At 42.2% G+C, this 27,857-nt stretch overlaps 1 protein-coding gene across 1 annotated transcript in view; it reads right to left on the bottom strand.

Annotated features, from left to right (window-relative positions):
- Nucleotides 1-27,857, bottom strand: part of USH2A (usherin) — a 733,563-nt gene that overhangs the window by 30,774 nt on the left and 674,932 nt on the right. The window contains exons 61-63 of the mRNA XM_046679838.1: nt 21,916-22,143; nt 15,449-16,965; nt 12,421-12,742 (exon numbers count right to left, since the gene is read on the bottom strand). Coding sequence (XP_046535794.1) covers nt 12,421-12,742; nt 15,449-16,965; nt 21,916-22,143 — 2,067 coding nt within the window. The remainder of the gene's footprint in view (nt 1-12,420; nt 12,743-15,448; nt 16,966-21,915; nt 22,144-27,857) is intronic.

The following is a 27,857-nucleotide window of genomic DNA, read 5'->3' as shown; positions in this document are numbered from 1 at the left end:
ATTTCATCCTCCACCAATCCTCTGAGGCTGGTATGATTATTATCATACCAGTTGACACATGAAGAAATGGAGGCACAGAGAAGTTCATGCAACTTGGTGAGTGGCAGGGCTGGCCTTCTAATACAGGTGTGTGATGGAAAAGCCCAAACTCTTCATCTTTTTGTATATGAAGCTATTGAAGGAAGGCTGGGCACATCCTCTAAGTGTTTGAGATCCTGCCCTGGGATTGTCATAGAGCCCCGTAGGGATCAGCTGTTTCTTTGGAAAATAGCCTCAAAGTGGGATGGTGGAAATTACCACAGACATCATGGCATCTGTCCTTGCTGCCACTTATCATGCTTTAAAGAACATTGCGTGTTATACAGAGGTGAATAGTACTCACATACTTTCCACACTGCTCGAAACACGTGTCAATGTAGTGAAATTCCATTATGTAAACTAAAGTAGTAACTATACCCTACCGATATAACATTGAAAACATATTCTTTCTCCACAATAAGTTGCTAGAGTAAGTGAAGATCACAATCACCAATTGTGATGAATATTTATAGGAATGACAGTATAGCGGACTAGGTGAGATTATTTATGATCCAGTAATTCAACAGATATTGATAGAGCCATTTCTATGTGTCAGACACTGTTCTGTGAGCTGAGGATCCAACGGTGAACAAGGCTGGAGTTAACATCCTGGTGGGGATAGGCATTCAAGAAACAAATGCAGAACAAATAGGTAAGGATATGTGCTAGAAAAGAAACAACTTATTGTATATAAACTATATAGTAGATAGCAATATAGTAGAGAACGGTTGAGTTGGCCAGGAGGTGCTCTCAGGTGGTGCTCGTCAAGCCGAGATGCTAACGGCAAGAAGGGGGCCACCATCTGGGGGAAGATCTGGGGAAAGAACATTCTGCGCAAAGGCAGAGCAAGTGCAAATGCCCTGAGGCTGAATTCTCAAGAAGGCTGGTGCAAGGTTAGAGAGGAAGGGCCTAAGAGCCGTGAGATGAGGACAGAGGTAGACAAAAGTCAGATCATGAAGGGCCTCACTGAACCAGAGAGGAGTTTGGATTTTATGGGAAGCCAAGGAGGGGTTCCCAGTAGGGAGAGATTTTATCTGATTTACATTTTATAAGGATAACTGGATATTGAATAATTTCTATGTATTATAGCCTAAATTTTAATTTTATATGTAACAGTGTCCTGGCCTTTAAATTAGCTTATTTAATAAGTTCACAGCAACCCTACCAAGATAGATCTGTTCATCCCAATTTGACACGTAAGAAAACTGAGGATTAGAGAATTTGAATTGCTTGCTGAGAATATAGAGTGAGTAAATCATGCAACCCAGATTACAATCTGAACCAGTTTATCTCAGCAGGGTCAGGACTTCATGCTCTTGATGGGGGTGACTTGAAGAGGCTGTGATTCAGGAGAGAGATTGCTGGCCTTGGGGTCAGAAAGTATGGACCCCCGAGTTGGGACTCTGCCATGTTTTTACTGAGTAACTCACCAAGTCATTCAGCTTCCGGATTGTACAAAAGGAGTAATAATACCTACCTTACAGGACCATCCCGAGATTCATGTGTAATAATGTTTCTACAAATTTCTGAGGAATGGAGTGGCAGACAAGCACATTTCTAAGTATTCTATCAAGATTTTCAAAGCCTCAGAGCTGTATACAAATGCGATTGGAGCAACTGTGGGGGAGAATTTAAGAACACAGTCTTTAGAAGCTGAATCTGAAGGCTCAAATTTGAGTTTTTCCACCTGCCAACTGTATCCTCAAGTGTGTTAATTAATCTCTCAATGCCTCATTCTAAGTGCATTATTATTAGTTAATAACACGTCTCAAAAGGTTATTATGAATGAATACATAGAAAGCTTTTAACATAGTCTTTAGCATATAGCAAGCACTAAATAAATAATAGTGGTTCTTATTATAGGATTTGTGTGAAAAATCACGGCAGAGTAACTTCACCGTTTGGAAGAGAAAGTGGGACTAGACAGCAATTCTGTAACTCACTCCTGGGTTCCATTTAGCTGCTATGGATCAATGATACTTTAGAAAACCCTTCACAGCATTCTGAATTTAGCCCACATCTCTCTCTCTCTCTCTTCCAGGTACGTCCCGACTCTAAACTTTGAGGATTAGAATAAGTGAAAGCCTGGCTTCTCAGATATGTTACTCCTACATCCAAATTTATGGACTGGATGGCATTTTCTACTTTGCCTTATTATTAATTAAAGTTTCTCAAAAGCATCCCAAAGTATGAGCAAAAGAAAACAATGGATTCTTCAGAGAAAAGAATTTTATATCCAATTTCTATTACAAATATGCCTGTAGACATTAAGGAGAGGACCGTACAGCTTTCTAGATGCTTATAGGCATCTTAGTAATGATCGGATCCATCAGCAGATAGATAAGTCAATTTACAAGAGAAAGTCTCAACCATTTTCTTAAAGATTACAATTGAAAGCATCTGATTTACTTAAATATGTTAACGTTTTCATTTCCACCTGTAGATTTGATTGCTTCCTATAGCCCAAGACATTTATTTAGAATTTAATGGAAATATACCATTAGTCCAAGTACTTAAGTGCAATCCTCCCTAAACCTTCAGATTTACTTAGTGTTTTATCGATAATCATAGAGTGGCATGCAAAGCTTGCCAGATGATCCCCTAGCCCAGAAAGGATTCCACTGGGGAAGGCCTTGTCACAAATTAGGTGAGAAGAAGCGCCAATCTGAGGTATGGGGGATGTGCGGGGCATCCTCCGTTTGTCTCCAGATCCATTCTCTGACCTTCTCTGTACCCTATAAGGCTGACTCTGCAGCTGTCTCACAAAGGAAGGAGAGAGTTTGGTGTTTTGATTTCTCCTGCTCCCTCTCTCTGGCACCCCAGTTTGGCAAGGCTGCATCCCTTCTCTATGGCCACGGCTTCCGTAGGGCAGCGTCTTTCCGCTGGCTATAGCACTTGCTGAATTCCAGAAACATCTTCCCCTTGTCCTTTAGGCCTAAAGGGTAATAGCTTCTGGCTATTGCTAGGTCCTGGGTCCTTTAACATTCCTTGTTGATTCTCTTAATCCTGCCCACACCTCATACGTAGTCTTTTCATTAAATTCTCTTCAAATGCCCTTTCGAGGTTGCCATCTGTTTCCTGCTGAGATCCTGATTGATACAGAGGGGCACATTTCGAACCTTACATAGGTCCTAATGACAGTGGGCAGGCTGAGAGAGGCATTTGATCTTAGTGATGGAGAGATATGGAAGTGCCTTTTTTTGTGAGACTGAAGAAAGAGAGAAACAGCGCCCCCTCATGTCCCTATGCATTGATTTTAGTCTTTAATATCAGAGAATCCCCTTGGTCCTCAAGCCCATCTGGCCAGAGAGGGGAATGAGAGTGGCCAGGAGAGTTTGGTGTGGAATCGTGCTGTTCCTGAAAATAATGCCTTCTCTGTTTCTCGCTGCGTCTGCTGAGCCGTCACTCAGATCCAGCAAATATCTCTCTCCATGGCTTATACTACCATCCATGGATTTGTACGGATACACTGTTCATGGGTGTACCTCTCTGTCTTATCAACTAAACCTTAAGCCCCTGAAGGGTAGAATTCATGGTTAGCCTCCTACCCCAACCCTAGGAACTAGGCACTTTGAGCTCGATGGGCGCTTAATAACGACAAATTATTAAATACTCAACTTATAGGACAAACAGAAATAAGTAAACATGTCTCACCCTCTTTTTTTTTTAATACTTTCACAGGACCTAAGTTTCAGGTGACTTTGGGGAGCCTTTCTTTTCATGGTCCATCTCACTGGACAGGAGCCAGTTGTGAAGAGCCGTGAGGGCAGGGTGGAATTACACATTTTCTACACTCAGTTGGAGAAAGTTTGGTTGCGTTTAACATTTCACGTCCAGCAAACATGCTTCCAACACAGAGACAGGAGGATCAATATTGGCTTAAGTGAAATATAAATCTGAGTTGCATCAGCATGAGGGTGAGAACCAACCCAGCTTCAGATGAATAACTTTGTCTTAAAGGCAACATGAAGACTGCCAACAATGGGAGCTTAAGAATAGAGTCCTAAGGGATGCCGTGAGCGACAGAAAAAGAACAAGGATGTGCGCATAGGTGAATTAGAGCTTGCTCCTGAGTGTGCGCTCACGCACATGGATAGAAATGATCTTCAGTAGGAATGCAAGGCCTGATGGCAACAAACAGACATGGTCCCTGGCCCAGTGGCAGAATTCAGATTTTGTTTCTGCGAGAGTGCGAGAACTATAGCTTTATTTTTAATGACTCAACTCCATGCGTATTTCTCTGCCCTCTCCCAGGGCTGCGGTGAACATTAGCTTTAGCGTCAGGGTCCTGGCAGATTCTGCCCCTCCCCTGATTGTTTTGAGGTTCCAGAAGGCTTTGCAGGGCCAAGGTATGAAGGGAGGGACAGACACTGCATCTTCTGACCACCATGGGCTTTTGTGGTGCCTGGTGACAATGCGGCCAGGGCGCTTGCTGAGAAATTTTTGCATAAATGCAGAAACTATGCTTTTTGCATAAATTGTTCATGGGTGAAGCTGCTCTTTAATTCTTTTTTGCAGATTTCTATTCATGGAAATGTCCTGATGGCCTTCAGTCTAAGAAGATGGCACTCCGTTTCTAAAGTTTTAGAACCAATGCCCTGCTTGAGTCAGACAATATCAATAAATCATTTAAAACCTTGAGCTGTGGGAGTTGGGGGCGGGAGCAGCTTAGTTCTTGTGGGAGAAACTAACCAAACAAAAGCCTCCATGTTGGTCAGAAATACGTTAGTGAGATTAATACCTAATTAAATGTAAGTCCAAAACCAAACAGAAAACATGCTCAGTAAGTTTTCCCTAAACGCGATATAAAAAATGCTTAGGAAAAGGATGGAGTAAGGGTGATAGGCACAGAAAATGAGCAATTTGAAGCAAGTAGCTAGTCATGGAAATGTAGAATCAGACTACCAGCGTTGGAAGGAATCTTAGTCATGGGGATGTGGGCGTTGTTCTTTTCCTGAGAAGCGGCAAGGGCAAGGATGGTTGACCCGCCTCACTGAAGGGCAGCACACCTTCACAGCCAATTGTGCTCTTGGTGGCAGATGTTTACACTCTAACATTTTATTAATGACTCACTGATAGAGACCTAAGATTCTCCTAACCTGGCTCTTTTCCCTCTTGGAAGACACTAACTCCTTTTCTTTAGTGCGGGCTGACGGTAGAGTGGGGAGGTGGACCTAGTATGTAGCAGGCAGCCTGCCAGACACACAAGATGTCTTGGTTCTCAAACATACTGTTTTTTAATGAGAAAAGTGAGAAATTAAGTATCTTGCCTATGCTGTGTGATTTTCACTCAGTTTCTTCATCTGGAAAAAGGATGGCTGCGAGCATCTAACAGGAAAGAGCATAAGTATCAGAACTATTTCACGGGAGCATGGTTGGTGTGTGTAGTGCGCTGAGACAGCTCTTGTTTCTGGCTGAAAGCATTTCTCACATCCCCAGGAAGCCCTGACCTTAGGAGGGGGGCCCTGTGACCAGGTCTATTCAATCACCATCCTCTATTCTCTTGGTCATAATAATAGCTATTGTTATTTGTACTGGTTGATAGAGTCTATGTGTATGAGGCACTGCCCTAAGCACATTCACACATCAACTCATTAAATTCCAAAGCCAGCCTATGGGTTCAAGGCTGCTCCTATCCACATTCTAAAACAGGGAAACCAAGGCGCGGAGAAGGTTTGAATCAGGCAGCGCCTGCAGTGATTTTCTCTGATCCCTGGAGAGAGTCTGGTATGAAAGGAAGCCAAATAGAGACAATCTGGGATGAAGGAAGGTGAGAGAACAAATCCAATGGCATTGAGTCCTGGATCCCAGGCTCCTTGAGAGACCTGGGGTTTGCATCTTTTCCTTGGTTTCAAGGAATTTCTTCAGTCCTCTCCCCAAACAGGTGAGCAGAAACAATTCCCTTCTGTTTAAACTAAAGTTGGCTTTCTATCCTTTGTAGTGAAATGGTCATGACGCCTTGTCCATGGTGTAGATTTTCTTAAGGACCTAAATGGGCTCTTATACGTAATAAACTAAATACATTAGGTTTATTATTTATTTACATTTATATTTTATAATATATTTATAATTTATTAAATACATTTATTAGTAAATAAATATGTTTCAATAAGAAACACCACTACTGATATTTCCGTATGTCCATTTCAGGGGTGGATAACCGCATAACAATGTATTGTCTGAAGCTGATCTCTTATATACTCACTTGCTTTGATGCAACTGAAAGATAAATACTATCAGAAAATCAAATTGCTTAGGATCAGAATTCACTCCATCAGGTCTTACAAATTATAGATTACGAAAGCTGATCAAGAGAAGCAAAAGTTCGATTAGAATTTTTTTTAAGATTAGAATTTTTTTTAAGCGTATGGTTGTAGATTATCTCTTCTTAGGCCTTTAGAATTTAGAACTGGAGGGAGTTTCTATTTATAGATGGGCAAAGGCCAAAAGAGGTTAATTTGCTCAAGGATCCAGAAATAGTGATAGAAGGGTGCTAAGCTGCTGTCCTTTCTCCCTCTTCCTTCTAGCTTGTCATCCACAATTTTGTGGGGACCGGTACAGAGAAGACCTCTGCAGCCCCCTTCCTGCAGTCTCCAGACAGCAGCTTTAGGCAGGAACAGTGAGGGTCCCCTTGGATGTCTCCTTCACAACCCTTCCTTCCATCCTCGTCTACGTAAATTGCCAGACAGAATTGTTTGGGGGCAGTGCGGTTCTGTTAGAAAATAGCAGGCTGCCATCCTGCGCGGGCTCCCACAGTGTTAGCCCTAAGATCTGACCCACACTCGAGTGACTCATAGAGTTTCCTCTGAGGCTGACCTGTCACTTCTCAGTCACCCTGTTACGAGGCACCAGGAGCCTTCGGAGATGGCGTGTGCGAGCGTAGGTGCACATCGCAAAAACCTGTCAAAGCGGGGACGTTTCAGGACAGCTAATTGAGTCACTGACAGCAGGATTCAGTGAAAGGGGAGCTGTGGCAGGCCCTGGCAAATCCGTGGTGAGTCATTGCCTTAAGCAAGAGTATGAACACGAATGCACAATTACTGAGAGCTACTCGTCAGCCTGTGCTCCCCCCCGACAGGTGAAAAGGGAAGCTTCTTATCGAGGAGACTCACACCCAGGTCCCTCTCGGAAGCATGCGGAGAGACTAGTGTCTTAATTTGCTTGCTGATCACTTAACAACTTCCCCACGTAGAATTTGGAGGTTTCTATTGTATATATCAGTACAGCCCAATTTTGAAAGAGTTGAAGATAGAAATGAGTATTGACTGCGAAAAAAAATCATATTGGACTTGTAAATATTCTGTAGCACAGCAAGCCTGTAGTCTCCATTTAGGGAAAAGGTCTATACACTGGAAGAATTTCATTTAGTAAAGAGGCATCTCATTTATGTAGGAATGGCACATTTACAGAGTTGTGTGAGAATTAGGTTTTGGGAAACTAAATTGTGTTTGAAATTCACTGAGAATCTCTAATGGGACCCTCCACTGCATCGCTCTGCAAAGCCACCCCATCCGTCCATCCATCCATCCATCCTTGTGAAACATAAAAAAAAAAAAAACTTCAAGAGGCTGGCCCAGTGGCAGAGCGGCTAAGTTTGAGTGTTCTGCTTCTGTGGCCCGGAGGTTGCAGGTTCAGACCCTGGGCGTGCTCCTAGCAGTGCTCTTCAAGCCATGCTGTGGCAGCGTCCCACGTAAAATAGAGGCAGACTGGCACAGATGTTAGCTCAGGGCTAATCTTCCTGGCAAAAATAAAAAAATGTGTCCAAATTTCTATGATTCATATTTCAGATCTTACTGGTCTTATTAAAGCTGATCTTTCAGATCCTTCCGAATCCTAGAATTCTGGAAGCTGTGTTGAAATGAATCAAACTACAAAAATCTCATTTTAAATGATGGTGAATGTTCTTCTTACCACTAAAGACCAGGCCCCCAAGCGAGAAACAAAACAATAGAAAACGACAAAAGAAGTAAACTAAATCCACGAGAAAGAGAAAAAGAAATTATACGATGAGTTGAGACATGAACTTTGCAGATAATATATTCCGTTTCCCCTCCAGCTTCATACGGAAACAACAGGACTCTTGTTGAGGAAAGCCATGGCTAGACCAAGGTAAACAGGCTGGTCATCAATTCTCATCATGTAAATTAGGGACTCCTGGGGAGCTGGCTTCACTTATTTAGGCAATCAGTTTACAACGGTTGGGGACTGTGATTCTCAACCCTGGCTGCACATTAGAGTCACCTGGGGACCTTTTGAAACTCACTGATGCCTGGACCCAGCCCAGAAGTGGAACTCCAGCGGGATGGGGCCTGGGCGTTGGGAATGTTGTTAAAGTTCCCGGGGTGATTCTAATGTGCAGTCAGGGCTGCGAACCACTGATTTGGGAAATCACCACTTGAAAATCGGGCTTAAGCAGCATAGCAACGATGCTGTACCCTCCGGGGCAGTATATGTCGAAAAAGTGGGTTGTGGATCGTCCTAGCTGCTTGTGAAAAATATAGATTTCTGGGAATCCCCACCCCAACCCTGGAATCTGCACTTTGAACACGCTCTTTGGGTAATCCTTCTGTGCTATAAACACCGGGTACCACCCCGTTTAGGGCATTCAATGTTGAAGTATTACTGAAAATTGAGAAGGTGCCTGTAATATCACATAGCTTTTGCCCACCTTCAACCACACTAGCTACCAAGCTGGTTATGTGAATGGCTGTGAGGTAAGCGACATTTGCTGGTCCTCGCCCTCCAAGGCGAGCAACTCCCCCCTCTCTTTCTGTAAGAATCCTTTTCTCCAGATGTTTCCTGACCCTCTTGTCCAGTAGAATTTATCCACACTACATCCTTTTCTCCCAGAGCTCTATCACTGGTCAACTGATCAATGAATTAATTTAGACTATGGAATGCTATCTTGTTCTTCCCACATAACTAAATTTTGGCAGCTGACTTCAACGATTCAACCCAAAAACAGAAATGAATACAATGGTGTAGGGCCATGGAGGAGAGTGACAGAGAAGGACATCTGACACCTAGAAGGCAAACCATGTGGATCGCCACTTCCCCAACCACAGATTGTCACCACCCTTCTAATTAATCAGTCCACACCTCTGGGCAGTTTCTCAGTTCTTTGTTTTTATTCCCTACAAATATATGGATTACCTCAAAAACATAATCCTCTGCAGAAGGCTCAAACCACTAACAGATGTTGGGTGAACCGAAGTGTCTAGGACAGTGAAGATGTTTTCTGAAAGGAAGCTTGAGAATGGAGTAACCCTCGGGTTTGAGAGCCATGCAAATTCATCTCAAAGGCAAAAATGTTCTTTCGTTAAGGGAAAATCAATTCTTTTGCTATATTCCTTGCTAAATGACTTCTGTAACATTATTCAGGGTCTATAGAGACTCACAAGTTACACAGGCTAAATAAATCCAATATTTTAGGTCCTTTATTTCAGCATTTAATCTATATTTTTCAAAATATTTCCTGTAAGAACTGAGTTTTAGAGCCGATAGGCTAGTTTTTTTTTTTTTCTTTTCCTGCTCTCTATCCTTCTTATGTTGTAACAACATGGGATTAGCTGGCAAATGCAAATTTGAGATCAGTTTGTGATAAGAACCAAATTAAATACTTCCATTTGGGTGGAATGAGTATGGAGAAGGAGGATGACGCTGAGCTGATAGTAACAGTTACAAAAGGGACAGCATAGCTGGAGGTCCGTAAGGCATTTCCCCTCTGAAATGTGGGTCCCTTGGTTTCTGGTTGTCCTTAGCTCCTGGTGAGAAAACTGAGCTAAGACACATCCTTGGAGTTAACCATTCCTTAGAAAACTGACATGAGACTTCTACACATCATGTGGCCAATTATTTAACCCAATGACACAACATGGTGCCAAAGAAGCTGAAATCACTGGTTTGCTTTCAGTATCTGTGGGTCATTTAGATTTGTCTAATTAGAGGCCAGAGATTTCATGCTGATTCCAGCCAGTTCTCTCACAAAGGGACGTTTTTATTCATAAGGGAGACTAGATAATTGAGAATAGATGGGTCTTTGATAACTTGACACTTTTCAGTAAAGATAATGAGAAAAGAACAAAAGGATGGCCACATAGATTCTGGCAATTTCTAACAGTATTCTGTTTCCAGCTGTGGCATCAATAAGGTATTTTGTTCCTTCGTAACATAAACCACAATGCTTGCCCTAAACCCCTGGGGCCTGATTGTTTTTCTAAATTTTTTTTTTTCTTTTAAAGATTGGTACCTGAGCTAACATCTGTTGCCAATCTTTTTTTTTGTCTTTTCCTTTTTGTACTCCCTAAAGCCCCCCAGTACATAGTCGTATATTCTAGTTGTGAGTGCATCTGGTTGTGCTATATGGGATGCCAACTCGGTGTGGCCTGATGAGTGGAACCATGTCCATGCCCAAGACCGGAACCGGCAAAACCCCTGGGCTGCCAAAGCAGAGTGCGAGAACCTAACCACTTGGCCATGGGGCAGCCCCTGATGTGTTTTTTTTTTTTTGAGGAACATTAGTCTTGAGCTGACATCTGCTGCCAATCCTCCTCTTTTTGCTGAGGAAGACTGGCCCTTAGCTAACATCCGTGCCCATCTTCCTCTATTTAATGTGGGACACCCACCACAGCATGGCTTGACAAGCGGTGTGTAGGTCCACACCTGGGATCCAAACCGGCGAACCCCGGGCCCCTGAAACGGAATGTGTGAACGCAACCACTGCACCACCGGGGCCAGCCCCCACCCCCATGTGTTTTAAAATAATTTTGTTCTTTCAGATTTTGGAAAGGTAGTAAAATGCGTGTACTGTATATTTTGTAATATCCCAAGAATGATCTTGTAATAAAACACAATATTTCTGAAGTAAAACATGTAAATATTCACATTAAATAGGATAAATAAATGCTATAAGCAGTCTCAAATTTGTTTAGATTGGATTTTGCTGCCAAATGACTTGTGCCAAATCTAGAAAAAACTTTTGTTTTTAAGAGATTTTTAGATTTGGAATTGCAAACAAAGGATTATGCGTTTACATTCTGTGTATTTCTCCAAACCATTCAAGAATCTATTTATCTTTTCAGTTCTTACTAACTCATTGGGTAATTTGTCCGTATGTTACTGGCCTAAAATATACTCTTTCTCACACTTAAAATGTTACCTCTAATCATTGTGCTCATTGATTTGCTCTCCATATTCCTGGTGACTTAGTGATTTCATCATTTCTGGTGATGGTAAGCTTTTCAAGGCTCAGTTTCCCCTTTTCGAAAGTTGCCCTTGGCGTCGTGCCTGGCACTTAGTGCTGGCATCAGTCAGCAAGGTTCCTTTGACTGCAAGCAAGAGAAACTGATTCTGACTCAAGCAAAAGGGGATTTATTGGGAGTGTATGGAATTAAAAGAACAATTGAAGACCCATACTTGGAAATAGCAGAGATAAGCAAAGCTTTCGGATGAGGTTAGGGATGTTTTATCAGGACTTCTCATCTCCACCTTTTAAAATTCGGAGGCACTCTGCTGAAGTGCCAAGCCATGGGGCTAGTCCCAGAATATTTCTCTTAATTCTTGGCTTTTCAGGGATACACAAAGTCCTATTGTTTAGGCTGTCCTCATAGAAGGCTCACTTCATCTCCAAGCACAGGTTAATGGTTTTCCTCCAGACTTTTCTCAACACTCCATGTCTTTCTGGAGCGTGGGGGCTGGAGATGCTTGCCTTTAGATTTTATTGTTCTTGGTACAATTCATGAGTTATTTTCAAAGTGACCTTTTAACAAGGATATTTCCTACCGACGTGACACTGATAGAGGGAAGCTTATTGGTAGAAACCACTTCATTAACAAGAAATGCAAATACGTCACCTGAAATTTACATAGGAATAACAAGCATACGTCACATGGATCAAGAACCAAGAAAATGAAAAAGGCAAATTAATATGATCTCTATTCCCTTATTTACTGCTTTTTTTTTGGTGAGGAAGATTGGCCCTGAGCTAACTTCTGTTGCCAATCTTCCTCTTTTTGCTGAGGAATCTTGTCCCTGAGCTAACATCTGTGCCCATCTTCTTCTATTTTGTATGTGGGATGCCATCACAGCATGGCTTGATGAGCTGTGTGTAGGTCTGTGCCTGGGATCCAAACCCATGAACCCCAGGCCACTGAAGCAGAGTGAGCAAACTTAACCACTACACCACTGGGCTGGCCTCTGAAAAATTTTTTAAAGGATATTATTAAATTCCTTAAGCCCCATGTTTCTTTAAGTGGCTTTTCAAGTTGGAAGCAATTTTTACAGGCTGGTGCTAATGGGTGCACGCAATCTCAGTGTGAATTGTTGAGAAGACCAATTTCTTACCTGGTATTCATATTCTGTGAAAGGCAATAGTTCAGAATCCATAAAAGAGCTTGAGCTTCCATTATAGGTTAGCACTGGATTTGGTTTTCCAGGCTGAGTCGCTATTTGTCTTCTGTACAATTCATAGTATAAAACTTTTCCATTTGGCTGAAGTGGTCCTGTCCACAAAAGGGAAACCGTGGGCTGGAATCCCCCGGGAGCCCTCCGGACCTCTAGATGTGGAGGGGGTTGCATCAGGGGTGCAATCTCAGGGGTCTGAATGGACGTCCAGTCACTTGATGCACACCCCAGCGTGGTACAGGCTTGAATTCGTACTTCATACCTTCAGGACACAAGGCAGAAATACCCATGAGTGGCAAAATAGATTTGCATTGGAGGAGTCTTCAAAAGCAAGAGTTTTTGGGAAAAAACATCTTACATTTATTCTTATCTATCAGTAAGTCTTCTAAAAAGCAAGGAAGTCATATTTCCATAGAAATTTTAGAATATTTTAAATCCTCCTGGCTTTCCAAACTGAAGCTAAGATTCTCATCTGTCTGGAAAGGGTGGGCCCAAATTCTTCCCTAAAAAGGAATGTACGGAATAAATACACTTTCGAGATTCTCTCCAGCATGACAGTGCTGATACTTTGAAGGATTACTTAAAGCGATGAAGAATGCTGATCTTGGGGAGTATGAAGGAGTCTTCGGCAGCCCAGGGCTCCTCCTTCCTCTGCAGCTAGTGCTGAATAATTTCCCAGGAATGTTTCCAGGTCATGAAGGGACATCATGGAGTTAAGGTCTCAGTGGTAATAAATGCCGTCTCCTGATACCTGACATCTTAAACGGGCTCTCTTACACCACACAGAGACCTTCTGGGGCCAAAGTTAACCCAGCTACGCCCTAGATTATCAATCATGGGGACACCTTATCACCATCCAGTTAAACTCAACCAATCAGTTATGTTTTGCCCCATAGCTGGTCTCCTGCCACTTGGAGAGGTCTATTTACATAGCAGGGACTTTTCTCTGCCAGCAAAAGGGGCTTTTGTGAGTATGAAATGCCTATAGCTGCAAATGAGTGCTTTTTTCTCTGCTCCCATGCCCCACTGAATTTATGGCACCCCACTTTTCCTTCTAGAACCAGCCATTTTTCTTTCTCCCTTTATTTCTTTTGGTTCTGGCCTTTTCCTCTTCTATCTCCTGTTTCCCCACATCTAATCACTGCTTTTTTGTTCTCTTACTTGCTTTCTTTCTCTTTCCCCTTCCTCTCTTCTTAAATATGCTTCGCTCTTTCTTGTGACATCTTTCTTTTCCTTTCTCTGCTTTTCTTCCCTCCTTCTCCTCTCATGCCCATCTCTCCCATGATGGGCCAACAGTTTATTGGTGAACAAATCCATAGTTATGCATGGCTGATCCGACTTCTAAGCAATCCTATGAAGTCACTTTCGACTTCCACATATGGATTATTTGTTTTCTGGATGACCTGTGCTGGTTTTAAAATTCTGGGTCAGATCCCCTCTGCTGGTGAAAATATTCCCAGGTTACTTCTACCTACTGACCAGTGTCAGGGTGCTCCAAGGAGGACATACCAATTGCAATATTCAATAAACATTAATCTGCTAGAAAAACCTAAAACTATGTGAACCCCAACCTCATATAGAAGTGATATTGTTTTGAAGTCATTCATGTCATTCATATTTTCGATTATTGTGGATAATGAAGAGACACCTCTTATTGCCTTAAATATTACTGTTAGGTTTATCAGATAAATCAAACTTTCGTTTTTTCAGCTTCGGAAATGTGCCCCTCTCAGATCTGGCAACCTTTTCCTTCTCTAGAAATCTTTTAAAATAAGAGTTTCAAAGAGGAGCCAGTTGATATGATTTTTAAAACTTGTAGGTACCAGTCAGGTAAAGAGGAAGCCGGTATAAAATGTACAGCTCTGCAGCTAAAGTGGGTCTTTTTATGCCCTGAATCAGAGTAAGATAAAAGCCAACTCACATAGCATGTGGATTAGCTATGGAAGATACCTGAGGAAGTTTTAATTACTGTTTAATATTTAATGTGATCCTAAATAATTGTCATGAGTAGATGCACCAGATCATGAATGTTTCATTTAAACAGCACTATATATCAGAGATAATTACAGGAGGGGTCTAATCTACACACCAGTAGATTACAATAATAGCTGAATTTTACCAGTGGTGGTTGGAAATCAACACTCTTTCAGCCTTTAATTTTTTTAAGTGGTTCTGTTCATTTTACTAAATTTTAAGCACAAAATGTCCTTTATTACTCTTCTTTCTGGGGATATAAGTTACTTAAAATGTGACGGGGAAAAGCATCAAGCAATTTTTTAAGCTATAGGAAGAGGGCTGCTGGTAAGGTTTATTCACGTGGAACGCAACACGCATCCCTGCAGGGCAGAGAGCCCAGATGGGACCACAGAGAAAACATGAGCTAGCAAGGTGGCACGTCCTGAGAAACCACAAGGTCAGAGCTGGGGGAATCCTAAGGGGTTGAGGAAATAGAGTCAGAGGATCTTATTATCCCAGAAGAAGTACTGGATTTAATAAGAAGGACTGTCCCCAAAATGACTTTTGAATTAGTCCATCTCTGGCTGGTAATAGCTCTCGTTGACGGGCACGTTTTTCATCCTCTAAAATAACACCTCATTTTCTTCACAGCCTGGGTCAGATATCCCCACTGGGCTCTCAGAACTATCCAGGGGCCTGCATGTTTCCAGGAAAGACTAGACTCAGGGAAGTGGCCCCATCTCTGTGCTACTTGTTCCAGACATCGTGGGTGGCCAACATGTCTGAAAACCTGACTCTCAAAATATCACTTGCAAGAATTTTACTTTCCAGAAGTTATGCGAGCAAGTTTTGCCTGGATGAGGATGTGGTTAGTCCACTGTGGATGGTTAAGTGGATGGGGGTTGGGGACGTCATGCATCTTGCTTTTAGTATCTTCATTCGAACTGACTGGATGTCACGCAAAAGACAAGACAGTGGGTTGCTCTTAGCCAACCTGGAGCTGGCCACCTACCTGTGAAATGGCTTCAGCTGGTTTAGTGTGAATGCCTGTGTACGAAAAGAATTATGCGTTGTGTTTATGTGTATGATTTTTGTTTTTCTTTCAAACAGCTCACGGACAAAGAGGGTATAGTTGACGATGTTGCCATTTGTCCTCACTGGAGGGTCCCAGTTCACTAAGATTTCCTGGGGACCCTGGGCCTGCAGTTTTGGAGGTTCCATCCCTGAGGGCGCTGAGGGGCTGGTTTGCTCTTTGACAAGTGGACTCAAAATACCCCCTTGGCTGTTGTTGGCAGTCACTGTGTAGCCATACTCCACACCTGGGGTGAGAGTAAAATCGTGATAGTGAGTTTCCAGGCCGGTGTATACAATAGCTCCATCCCTCCTAAGTTCATAACTTCTGATCTGGCCGTTTGGGTTTCTTGGGGGTTTCCAGGTGATTTCTATTGACTCTGAGCCCGTGACTTGCAATTTTGGAGGGTCCATGTTCTGTGGTGGGGCCTCCCTTGTCCAGGCAGATTTTGACGCACTAGCTGTGCAACCACCATTCGTGCAGGCTACTAGGGAGAAATTATACTGAGTATAAGGCTGCAGGTGAGAAACCAACAGGAACAGACTCTGCCCGGCGAGGTACTCCTTATCATCCAATCTAAGCAAATATTTAGTGATCTTTCCATTTTGAATTGATGGTGGTGACCAAGATACGTTTATTTGAGTGGCACTGATGGCCCAAAGAGCTGGAGGGCCAACCCCTGCGGGAGCAGCCTCAAGAGTTGTGACGTTGGTGGGTTTGCTGGTGGAGCAGCCTCCACTCGTGCACGCTGTGACTGCATAACTGTATGTGAAAAATGGAAGCAGTTCTTCATCGGTGTAATTGAAGGTCGCAGCATCAAAGCTGAAAGGATAGAGCAGTCCATTCCTTTGAAGCCTATAGGACTGGATGATCCCATTAGTCTGTTCTGGTGGGATCCAGGAAATCAGCAGTTTTGGGGGGTTCATTGATACATAGGCTGTCTCTGGAGGAGAGAGACCTTCCGGAGGGGCTGGCATCGTCCTTATCACAGTCCAAGGGCTACAGGTATGACCTGCTGAATTCCAAGTGAAGATTTTATATTCACACTGCGTCCATGGCTGCAAATCTGTGTCATTATACATAAATGTATTCCTTTCAGTATTATATTCTGTGAAAACAATTTTCTCATCGGCCTGGATTGTCTGATTCCCCCAAGCTTTTCCCTCGAAGCATCTGCGAATCACTTCATAACGAATTATCTTTCCATTTGGGTTAACAGGCTCAGACCAGCTCAACTCCACGCTGGTGGCCCCCACGGACTGGATCTTAGGAGCCAACTGAGAGTGGGGAGGAGCTTCATCGGTCCACAGAAGCTGGGGCTCTGAGTGGGCGCAGCCTGCTCTGGTGCAGGCCTCCAGGGTCAGCGTGTAGACAGTGAAAGGCTCCAGGCGCCGGAAGAGAAACTGACGAGTCAGGCCAGTGTACTCCAGAACGCCATCACTGAAGATGTTATATTCCTGGAGGAAGAAGAGAACCAAGGGAAAATAATTCGGAGCATATGATTTCTTGGTGTGGCTATTTCATCCCTTTTAACCTTTTCCCCCTTCTGTTCCTCATCTTGATGACCCCAATCCAAAAAAAAAAACCTCTGATATTAATTTGGGGAATGTGATCTTTTCCAGTTAATGTAAAGTCCACAGGAAGATCAAAAAGGTTTTCTTTGCTTTTTTTTAAGTTTTGATGTCATGTAAGCATACATCTAAAAGCTAAGGGCCATTGAACCTCATTCTTTGACTTAAAGAGTGCTCACAGGGTTTCCTCCCATTTTTATTTTTTAAAAGTGGGGAACAGTATTCCTAGTATTGAAATCCCCTATTTTATAGATACTAAGTGCTTATGATCTCATCCTGAGTAGGGTAAGTGGGACCCATCTCTATTGTGCACCTCCCAAGGCATTTACTGGGAAATGGAATTATAAGGCTTAAGCATTTGTACCAGGGTGCCGGGGCTGAAAATGTGTGTCTGTGTGTAGGCACACACACATATACACATATATGTTATATACATATTCAAAAATATAGATACAAACTTTGATGACCAGAAAAGGGAAAAAAACACCCTGTTTTCTCTTGCAGGCCATGGAGGAATTGATTATTCCTTTGGAGCAAAGTATTCTTTTGTTCTAGGGAAAACATCAGAACATTCATCATACAAAGGTAGACTGAATTTTCATCCCATATTATTCATTGTTCTTTGGGAAAGTTGGGAAATAACTGAACTTCACTGGAGATATTTTTTGGTGAGGAAGATTGGCCCTGAGCAAACATCTGTGACCATCTTTGTCTGTTTTGTATGTGGGATGCTGCCACAACACGGCTTGATGAGTGGTGTGTAAATCTGTGCCTGGGATCCAAACTCCCAAATCCCTGGCCACCCAAATGGAGAGTGCAAACTTAACCACTACATCACTGGGCTGGCCCCTGGAGATTTTTTTTTTTTTTAGGAAAACTAGCTCTGAGCTAACTACTGCCAATCCTCCTCTTTTTGCTGAGGAAGAGTGGCCCTGAGCTAGCATCATGCTCATCTTCCTCTACTTTATATGTGGAACGCCTACCACAGCATGGCTTTTTGCCAAGTGTGCCATGTCCGCACCTGGGATCCAAACCAGTGAACCCCGGCCGCTGAGAAGCAGAACGTGCAAACTTAACCACTGCGCCACCAGGCCGGCCCTGGAGATGTTTTTGAATAGTGGTTTCCCATCCTTTTCCTGCTTCAATGCACTTGAGAGATTTGATAGTAGATGGTAGTGACTCCCTATGATGGCATCTCTCAAGAAGTGGGGAACACACATCAGAATCCCTTGGGAGGTATATCCATCTTGAAAGATTCCCAGAGGTGCCTCCTGGCAAGCTTAATTTAGACTGAATTGTTGATATAATTTAATTTTACTGAAGATTAAATAGCCTAGACTTTTGGAAATCTATTTATGTCGGACTGTTGCATTTGGTGTGATTTTCTTGTTGGGGTCCCAGGACAAGACCACACCCGTAAGGGAAGGGGAATGGTGTATTTTCTGAGGAGACCGCAGACTTCATAATCACTCTGGGAGCGTCTATGACTCCCTGGCCCCCTCAAAGTCACCTGGTAAATCCCTAACTCGTGTTAGATTTAGCTCTCCCTCTGTACCTTAGCTTCTAACTGAGTTTGGAGAAAAACACTCAAGTATGCTGACTTTCAATTTCTCACTTTAAATTTCATACCATAAATTTTAAGTAGGCAATTACCAACTGGTAATCTTATTCCATTCCCCTATATGTTTGCTCTCTTATTTTCTGAAGTGACTATTTCTTGTCTTCTCCTTTCTCCACTGACCACCAACGCCTTCTTCCCCCCGCCACAGGTGGTTGTTGACATGACCACATATTTCATTGAGAAAACAGAAGCAGTCAGAAAGGAATGTTCTCATGTTATACATTATCACCACCATATCCGTGTGAATCTGGATTCAGACTGTTTGCCTTCCTTCCTTTAGCTATGGATGAACTACCTCTGCCTTTCTTGAAGGCCACCTGAACTCTGGGTCCCATCCCCTCCTCCTTCCTACAGGTTTCACTCCTACAATTCCTCTCATTATCTCTTACAACACCAAGTTTACTCCCTCTACGGGGTTATTTCCATTAGCGTTTAAACGTACTCTAGTATCTTTCATTCATTTTTAAATAAAACGTCTTGACACCACAGTCCCCCAGCTCTGCCCCATTTCTCTGCTTTCCTTTTCATCTATACTTTAGAGTGGCCTGACTCCTTTCTTCCCTTGCCATTCTCTCGTCAAGCCATCCCAATCAGGTTTCCCACTTCATCACTTGACCTTCTTGTCAAGATCACATGACCTTCTCGCTTCCAAATCCAGGACCACTTCTTGGCCCTCATTGTACTTGATCTGTCAACAGCACTTGGCATATTTTCTCTTCACTTTTGGCGCTTCCCACTCATCTACCTTTCCTCCCACTTCACATGCCTCTTCTCAATTTCCTTTGCAGGCTCTTCTTCTTCTTGACCTCCAAATTTTTGTATTTCCTCGGGGCTTGATCCTAGGTTCTCATCACCTCTAGTTATATTCTCTCCATAGCTGATCTCCTCCAGGACCGTGAAGTTAAATACCACACATCTGCTAATGAATTCCAAATATATATCTTAGTGAAGAACTCTCTCGAGAGTTCTAGACTTGTACCTGCAATGGCCTACTTGCCCCCTCACTCCTGCACATCTTCCAACCTTACCTCCCCAGTCAATGACTCAAGGCCAAAACCCAGAAGTCATCCTGAAGTATCCCTTTTCCTTCATGTTTCACAACCAATTTGTTAACAAACCTTGTCATCTCTGCCTGCTGAATGCATCTCCAGTCCACTCCTGTTTCTCTACCTTCACTACTTCCATTCTAATTCAAGCCACCATCAATTCTACCCTGAATTTTTAATAGCTTCCAAACTCCACTGGTCTCCTTAGAGTCCATTTTCTCCATAGCAGTCAGAATGATTTTGAAAAACATAAATTTGATTATGTTATTCATTTGCATTAGTAGTTTTCATTGCACTGAGAATAAATTCTAAACTCCTTATCACAGCCCAGAAGGTTGGGCACAATCTACCTCCTACCCATCCCTCCAACTCTTCTAGTGTCATCTTTCTCTCCCTCCCAATGCTTCAACCGCACTGGCTTTCTTCCCTTTATCTGAATGCACCAAGTTCATTCCTGGCTTCAGGCCTTGCATTTGCTGTTCACTTTGTCTGGAACATTTTGCTCCCCTATCTTCACATGACTGACTCTGTCTTGTCATTCAGGGCTCAGCTCAAATGTCAACTCAATTCAAATGATCATCCATTCTGAAATAGCCTGAGCGGGCATAATCACATTATTCTGTTTAATTTTCCTTATAGCATTCATCACTCTGAAATTCTCTTGTTCTTTGTTTACTAGCTTTTTTTGGCTTCCCTGTATCCCCACCATTCATGTATTCACACGCATGTGCACACTCACACACAACACGTAAGGTCTGTGACAACAGGAACCTTGCCTGTCTTGTTTACCCCTGAATAAATGCCGGGCACTTAGTAAAAGCTCAATAAATATTTGGTGAAATGTAAGTGAAGGCAAAAGGAGTAGATATTCCCATTGTCAATCATGCCAGGAAGAGGCAGATTCTGGGACAGGAAACACTCACAAAAAGGGGAGCTTTGATGGGTTTGGGGGAGAAACTCTTTTCTCTGATGGATACCTTCGTGCTATGGCTTGGAATTGAAGGTCCTGGGTCCTAAGGCTCCTGCCTCTAGTCCCAAAGTAGGGAAGTCTGTCTCTGTCACATGCAGGCAGGGTGGCAGAAAGCGGCTTGCTTCTGCTACCTGTAGCGGACTGGAGGTAGCAGAGAGTCAGCCATTGTACTAAGCAGGGAGGCAGCCTACAGGGAGGCCCATGAGGCTGGGCTGGGGCCTGTGAGCTCTAGTTACTGTTCTCAGTCATTGCTGAAGGGAATTTTCTGCTGTCATCCCCCTCATAGGCTTTTCAGGAAAGCTTTCTCCAAAGTCACAGCTTAGTCTTAACTGTTCTTTGTGAAATTAATGGAGGTGTCTCTGCCATCTTGAGAGGGAAAGGAGAGGCAAAGCATCTACACCAGCTGCAGCCTGGGGAATTCTGCAGTTCCACCCTGTAGAAGGCAGTTGATGAGAGCCCAAGAGGTGGTCCAGGACCAGCGGAGAGGAAGCAGAGGCAGTAAGAGACTGTGAGGTGAGTCGCCAGTGCCCTTGGGGAGGAACATCAGAAAGGGAGATGGGGGCTGGCTTCCCTGTGGCTCATGGTCCAAAGCATCACAATGTGGGCTAATAATGAAAAGTCAGCCTCACTTGTGCTCACAGGCTGGTGAAGCCTGGGTACAAGTGTGACACGCATAAGACTGCTCCTCGAGGCTACACACAGAGGTCAGGGAGTTATCAGACCTGTGGGGCTTCCTGTCTTCTGGTTAGTGAGCTCCATTCAAAGCACAGATGAGGTGAGGCTTAAGCCAATAACTGGGCAGGATAATTCAGGAGGAAGTCAGAACACAGTCATGTAGAGTTCAGTTCTGCTGTGACTTCCTGGCTTCAGATCCCAATTCGATCATTTGCATTGTGGGTTTGGGCAGTTATCCAGCCTTATGGCTCATGAAGGTTAGAGGTACCTACCCAGTAGGGTTGATGTGAGGATTAAATGAGATAATCCATGGAGAGCACTAAGTCCATTGTTGGGTTCAGAGGAAGCATAAACACACGTGAGCTGGTTTTTGGTGATCTATGATTAAGCGCCTGGAGGAGCTATCAAGGAGAATTAAGCAGACTGTGAAGAGAGTTTTCCCACAGTGACCTGATGGCATGTCAGGGCTCATCTATTTATCTGGAGAACAGCAAACATGATTTCACAGTCAGAGTAGAAGTTACCTTAATCACGCCATTGGTTCTCGCAGGCTCTGACCACTGCAGTAACAATGCCCGGCCATTCTCTTTCTGTTCTACTGTAAAGTTGCTCAGGCCACTTGGAGAAGATTCTAGGGTTTGAACCAGAGTCCAGGGGCTTGAAATTTCTCCTGCCTGGTTTGTGGCCACAACACCAATGTAATACGTTGTGAATGGTTCTAACCCAAAGAGATGGGCTTCATGGTTCGTTCCCTGTAAGACAATGAACAGGTTAGTTTTCTTTTAGAGACTGCAAACAATTGTTAGAAGGTCATTCTCTGACCAAGATTCATTAGCGATGGCAGCACAAATATCACAGCAGAGTTTTGAATGATTAAGAAAACAATGTGGTATTTTCTTGCTCTTGACGCCGTGAATATATTACTTAACGTTGCGTGATTTCAGACACACACAAATTGTGGATCAGATCAAATCTTTGCCTTTTCAGAGCTTGCACCCCAAAGGATGTGACGTAGAACATAAAAAAATCTGTGATACTTCAGGTCAGTGCTGTATCCAGCTCCTGATGGAAATCAGTGGTACCAAGTTACGCGGCAGATGATGGGATAATCTTAAGGGTTTGGAGATTCAATCTGAATGACCCTAATTCTCTTTCATTGATCCCCAACACTATTTGTTTATACCCAAGACTCTCTCTATCTTCTTCTCCCATTTTCTTGGTGTGCGTTTATATCTTACAAATGCAACAAAACAATAACAACAAGCCAACTGAACTATAAATGCAGAAACACCCATAGAGAAATCTAGTATTCATATAAATGCGAAAATATTCTCATTTCTTAAAAACACTGTAACTAAAACCATGAAAATTACCCAAAGTAATTGTCATCTAGGCTTTGAGAACTTGGTCTTTTTGATCTAAAAGAAGAAAAAAAATAGGATAGCAGAATTAGATTTTTCCTGCTTAGAGAGCAACATTTAACACATTTCGCATAACTGAATTGGGGCTAAGAATCCTAATATTTTGAAAGAGCCCAAGGGTGCTTTTTCCACATCTGGGCTGGATGGAGATATCTGTTTCCAGATAGGAATTATGTCTGAAAGTGGACCAGTAATGTGTGTATGGGTATACGCACATACACACACACACACAAATAGGTGACACTTTCTGCTGTGTACCTTACCCACTGGATGGGAATAATCATGAGGAAGTTTTGACTGGTTTCATAGGATTTTTATGCTTGATGGGGTGTAAGATTAGCCTTGATTTATTAGATGCTTAAATGTGACAGATAGTCTTCAATTGTCATTTTTCTTGCTGGGCACCGGAGGAGGAATGTGGGGTGGAGAAGAGGAAGTTATTTCTGAAAGAAGGTACCCAAAAGCATCAGACAAAGTTATGTGGATGGAAATTCTCCTCAATTTAGGGGCTCCAGCTATCATTTTGAATAAAATCTAAAATAAGGTGGCAAAATAAAACTGAACCATTTCCCCCCAAAGTTGGTTAGAAAAACCAAAACACATCATAGAAGTAATTTTTGGTGCTGTTTCCCCACATTCTTGGTTATGAGTTTCAACTGTGTTAATGTTTCTTATTATGTGTTAAACATAAGCGGAGAAAACATAATTTCTTTTGCTTATCAAAAACTTGTAAAGTCAATTTTCCTGTTTCAATAAGTCCCATTATGGTATTACACGCTAACCTCTTGAAATCTTTTAATATTTAAACATTTGCTAAGCGAGCCGACTCTGAAACAAATTTTACAGAAATACTAATTTCTCTTTTTTAAAATATTAAAAGTTAGATCATAAATATTTAAAACTTATTTCTCCACAACATTGGATTGGTCTTTTAGATAAATATAGCACAGAACTAGAATGACCATAATGAATATTAAATCGAAGATGCTACAAGTCTCGATTACAAACATTCTTTTCCGATAAATGATTCCTTTTCTGAGGAAATAGGGCAAACATGGGCAAGATTAATAATGCAAAAAAGAACCATTCTTTGTTCAGAATCTTCAGTGATAGATGCCAAAAAGGCATAAGTTCCAAAGCAAATAGTAATCACCTCTAACAGATTATATATAAAAAAGGTAGGCTGTTGGGGGACATTTAGAGATAGCTTTTGTCATAAGAAACATGGAAAGCATGTGGGCCATAAAGCAAAAACATATGTATATTGTCAATAGCAGCACCTGCTCAATTACAGTTAATTTCAGAGCTGAGAATTCCGTTCAGCCCCTAGGTGGCAATACTCTCAAACACTTTTGGTAACATGAGGACGTAGTGATTAACTGCCGGCATTCGTCATCCAACACACTCCAGGCAACCATTAAAAAATAACAAAAATGATTTCATTATAGATTCTTTTAATAAACGTTGCTAGCACAGATCCTTGAAAGCAGAAGTATTCAAAATGTCCTGGCCTCTAAACCTTCACCCTCTAATGTAAAAACATGACCTGAACATCTCAGGTTAGAGTTCGTGCCTGCCTGGCACAGAAACGTTTGAAGGTCCGCTCCTACAAAAGGTGATTACAACAGCTGTTTTTCTTAATTTGGTTTATATCTTTAAAAACATAGAAACTATCTCATATTTTATTTTATTTTATTTTCGAGGAAGATTAGCCCTGAGCTAACATCTGCCACCAATCCTCCTCTTTTTGCTGAGGAAGACTGGCCCTGAGCTAACATCCATGCCCATCTTCCTCTACTTTATATGTGGGACGCCTGCCATAGCATGGCTTGACAAGCGATGCCTAGGTCCACACCTGGGATCTGAACTGGTGAGCCCTGGGCAGCCAAAGCAGATCATGCAGACTTAACCTCTGCACCACAAGCCTGGTGCCAAAATGATCCCATATTTTAAATGTAAAGGAGAATTTTTATATCATAAATTTATACTGAGGACAAGTTCCTATACTATAGGAACAAGTTCCTAATTTGTTATTTCTGAAGAGCTACAAAACACACGCACACACACACACACTCACACACACACACCCCTTAAATAAACCTCATTAATAGCCACGCTTTTTGTCAATGTTTAGTAAAGCCCATATGAAAAAAATAAAGAAAATTTTAAAGTGGCAAAATGATCCTTACCAATTTATTCTTCAACATTTTAGGAAAGAATTTCTATCATTCTCTCCTGAATGGATTTTCAACATCAAAAATTCACTACTTTAGAGTCCTGTTGTAAAATCTGGGCACAGTTCCCTCTGTGGATTGGGTTGTGTCTTGTTATCTATCCAGTTACTTGTTATTTTCCTTAAATTCAGAATATTTGCTTGAGCACTGCTGATCTTAAATGTTTTGGGTTCAATTCCTTCCTTTGGGGCTGTAGCATTCTGTGACACTGACTAGTAAATGTCATCATTAAAAAACATCCTCCGGGGCCAGCCCTGTGGCCTAGTGGTTAAGTTTGGCATGCTCTGCTTCTGCAGCCCAGGTTCGTGGGTTCGGATCCTGGGCATAGACCTACACCTCTCATCAGCCATGCTGTGCCAGCAACTCACATAAAAAACAGAGGAAGATTGGCACAGATGTTAGCTCAGGGCTAATCTTTCTCAGCAAAAAAACACCACAAAAAACTGTCTTTCTTCCTTTTGCTCCTGTGCACCCCCTTTCTTCCTTCCTCTATGGAAATTATCTTAATTCAATACTCTTACTTCTTCCCCTTCATTGTCATTATTTTCCTTACTCTTTACCTTCACCCTTCCATCCTACCTATTCTTTTGAGATATTTATATATATACATATATATTTTTTTTGCTGAGGAAGATTAGCCCTGAGCTAACATCTGTGCTGATCTTCCTCCACTTTACATGTGGGTCACTGCCACAGCATGGCTGACGAATGGTACAGGTCCACTCCTGGGATCCAAACCCGTGTACCTGGGCCACCAAAGTGGAGTGCATCCAACTTAACCACTATGCCATGGGGCTGGCCCCTTGAGATATATGTTTTTGTTGTCCCTTCCCTATGGGCTACCAACTTGTACTTCCTTCCCTTCTCTCTTTGTCCTTTCCATGTCCACATCCACATAATATTCATATATATGTTTTTTATATTATATTTCATTTATTCATTCAATAAACATTTCTTAAGCACTACGTCTGAGCCAGGAACTGTGCCAAGTACTTAACATTAAAAACTTAAATTTATCCTCCCCAGAGCCCACTAAAGTGGATTTTCTTATTCTTATGTTTTTCCAGTAATTTTATTGAGATCATAATGGTTTATAACATTGTGTAATTTTGAGCGTACATATTTTTTATTCTAGAAGTATATTAACTACTTTTGCTAGGCAGCGGATGAAAAGAGTGACTCAACAAAAGCAAACAGGAATAAGCTGTTCTCAGCAATCTAGTATTTCCAATGAGCCTTAGCCTTTTTTCTAAACTTATATGCATGAAGCCTCGGAGTCTGGATTCAAATCAGGGCGTCCTTTTATGAGACGTAAAGACAAGAGTCTCTGGAACACTCTGCCAGTTGACATTCTGCTGGCAACTTGAACTACATTTTAACCTCTCCACTCTGCTCCTGGGGCACATGAAACGACTTGGAGTCTTCAGCAGTCTGACAATTTTAAACCATCTCCTCTGATTATTTTTGACGACTTGAAGTGCCCCAAAGGTGGCCATGGGGTCAATAGGTTTATGTAGGTTGAAAATGATCAAAAAATTACCATTGATCTGTAGCTGTCAATAAAAGGCTGTGTGGGGAGCCTCTCTGTACAAATGTTTAAACTGCATAAAGCAACCTAACTTAGTCATCTTCGAGTCTATTGATCTGATGATCCAGCAGTTTCCAGAGCTTTCCCTCTGGTCTTTGTGGTACATTTTCACTGAGCCCACTTGACTTTGGCCCTTAGGAATTTTTTACCATGCTCCTGGGAATGAATCCAAACAATGACGTACATCCACAGCTGTGCTCATCGACAGAGTATTACGTGCACTTATTACATTTTGGAAAAGGCCATTCTTCCTGGTCACCATCAACTTCATTCCCAGCTGTTGGGATTTCTTCTGTCTTTACCCCTCGTCTTGGATTCCTCATTTTAGAATGGGTGACTTTGGGCTTATCAATCCTAACCAGGTTGCAGGATTCCTTCGCCTCCTTAGTTATCATGAATGCCAGAGAATACGTCACACCAAAAGTTTGCTTTTTTTGCCCAGAGAGAGCTTCAGAGGAAGAATAAAGGAATGGTTATACACAAGTTTCTGGTTTAGATTACAAATAAAACATGAGAAGTAGGAAAACTTCTCATTTACCATCACCTAAAAGTCATGGCTTTGGGCAAAGTATATCCAGTCAATTGGATGACTTTTATATATTTTAATGCTGACAAATCAACACAAAATATTTGTTTAGATTTCTGAAAGGCTGATAATTTGAGGCATAGCTGTAGGTTTAGCTTTCTTTCTATTTATAAAGTTCATTTTTGAGTTCTCCAAAGGTTGGTCAACATATTTATATCTAGTACGTATTTTGTAAAAATCAAACCAGTCTTGATACAGAAATGACCTCTTTATTACCCACAGCCAAATGTCAACTTTGACTATTTACCATGGTTATCTAAGTATGAGGCTTCCAAGCCTGCAAAATGTTAACATAATCAGAAAATTTCCACCACTTTCACATGTAAACTTATCTTACTAGTGCCATCTCTGGTCACATATCTCCTGGCTGGTGGGACAAAGAGGACATTCTTTGACAGCACACACATACATGCAGAGTTACTCCAGAATCAAAAATCTTTTTTTTTTTTTTGAGGAATATTAGCCCTGAACTAACATCGGCTGCCAATCCTCTTCTTTTTGCTGAGGAAGACTGGCCCTGAGCTAACATCCATGCCCTTCTTCCTCTGCTTTATATGTGGGATGCCTGCCACAGTGTGGCTTGACAAGTTGTGCCTATGTCCGCACCCAGGGTCCGAACCAGCAAATCCCGGGCCGA

This window comes from Equus quagga, chromosome 12, assembly GCF_021613505.1.
Source record: "Equus quagga isolate Etosha38 chromosome 12, UCLA_HA_Equagga_1.0, whole genome shotgun sequence".
NCBI classification, from domain to species: Eukaryota; Metazoa; Chordata; class Mammalia; order Perissodactyla; family Equidae; genus Equus; species Equus quagga.
The sequence above is the reverse complement of the archived record's forward strand: the minus strand, read 5'-3'. Positions and strand labels throughout refer to the sequence as shown.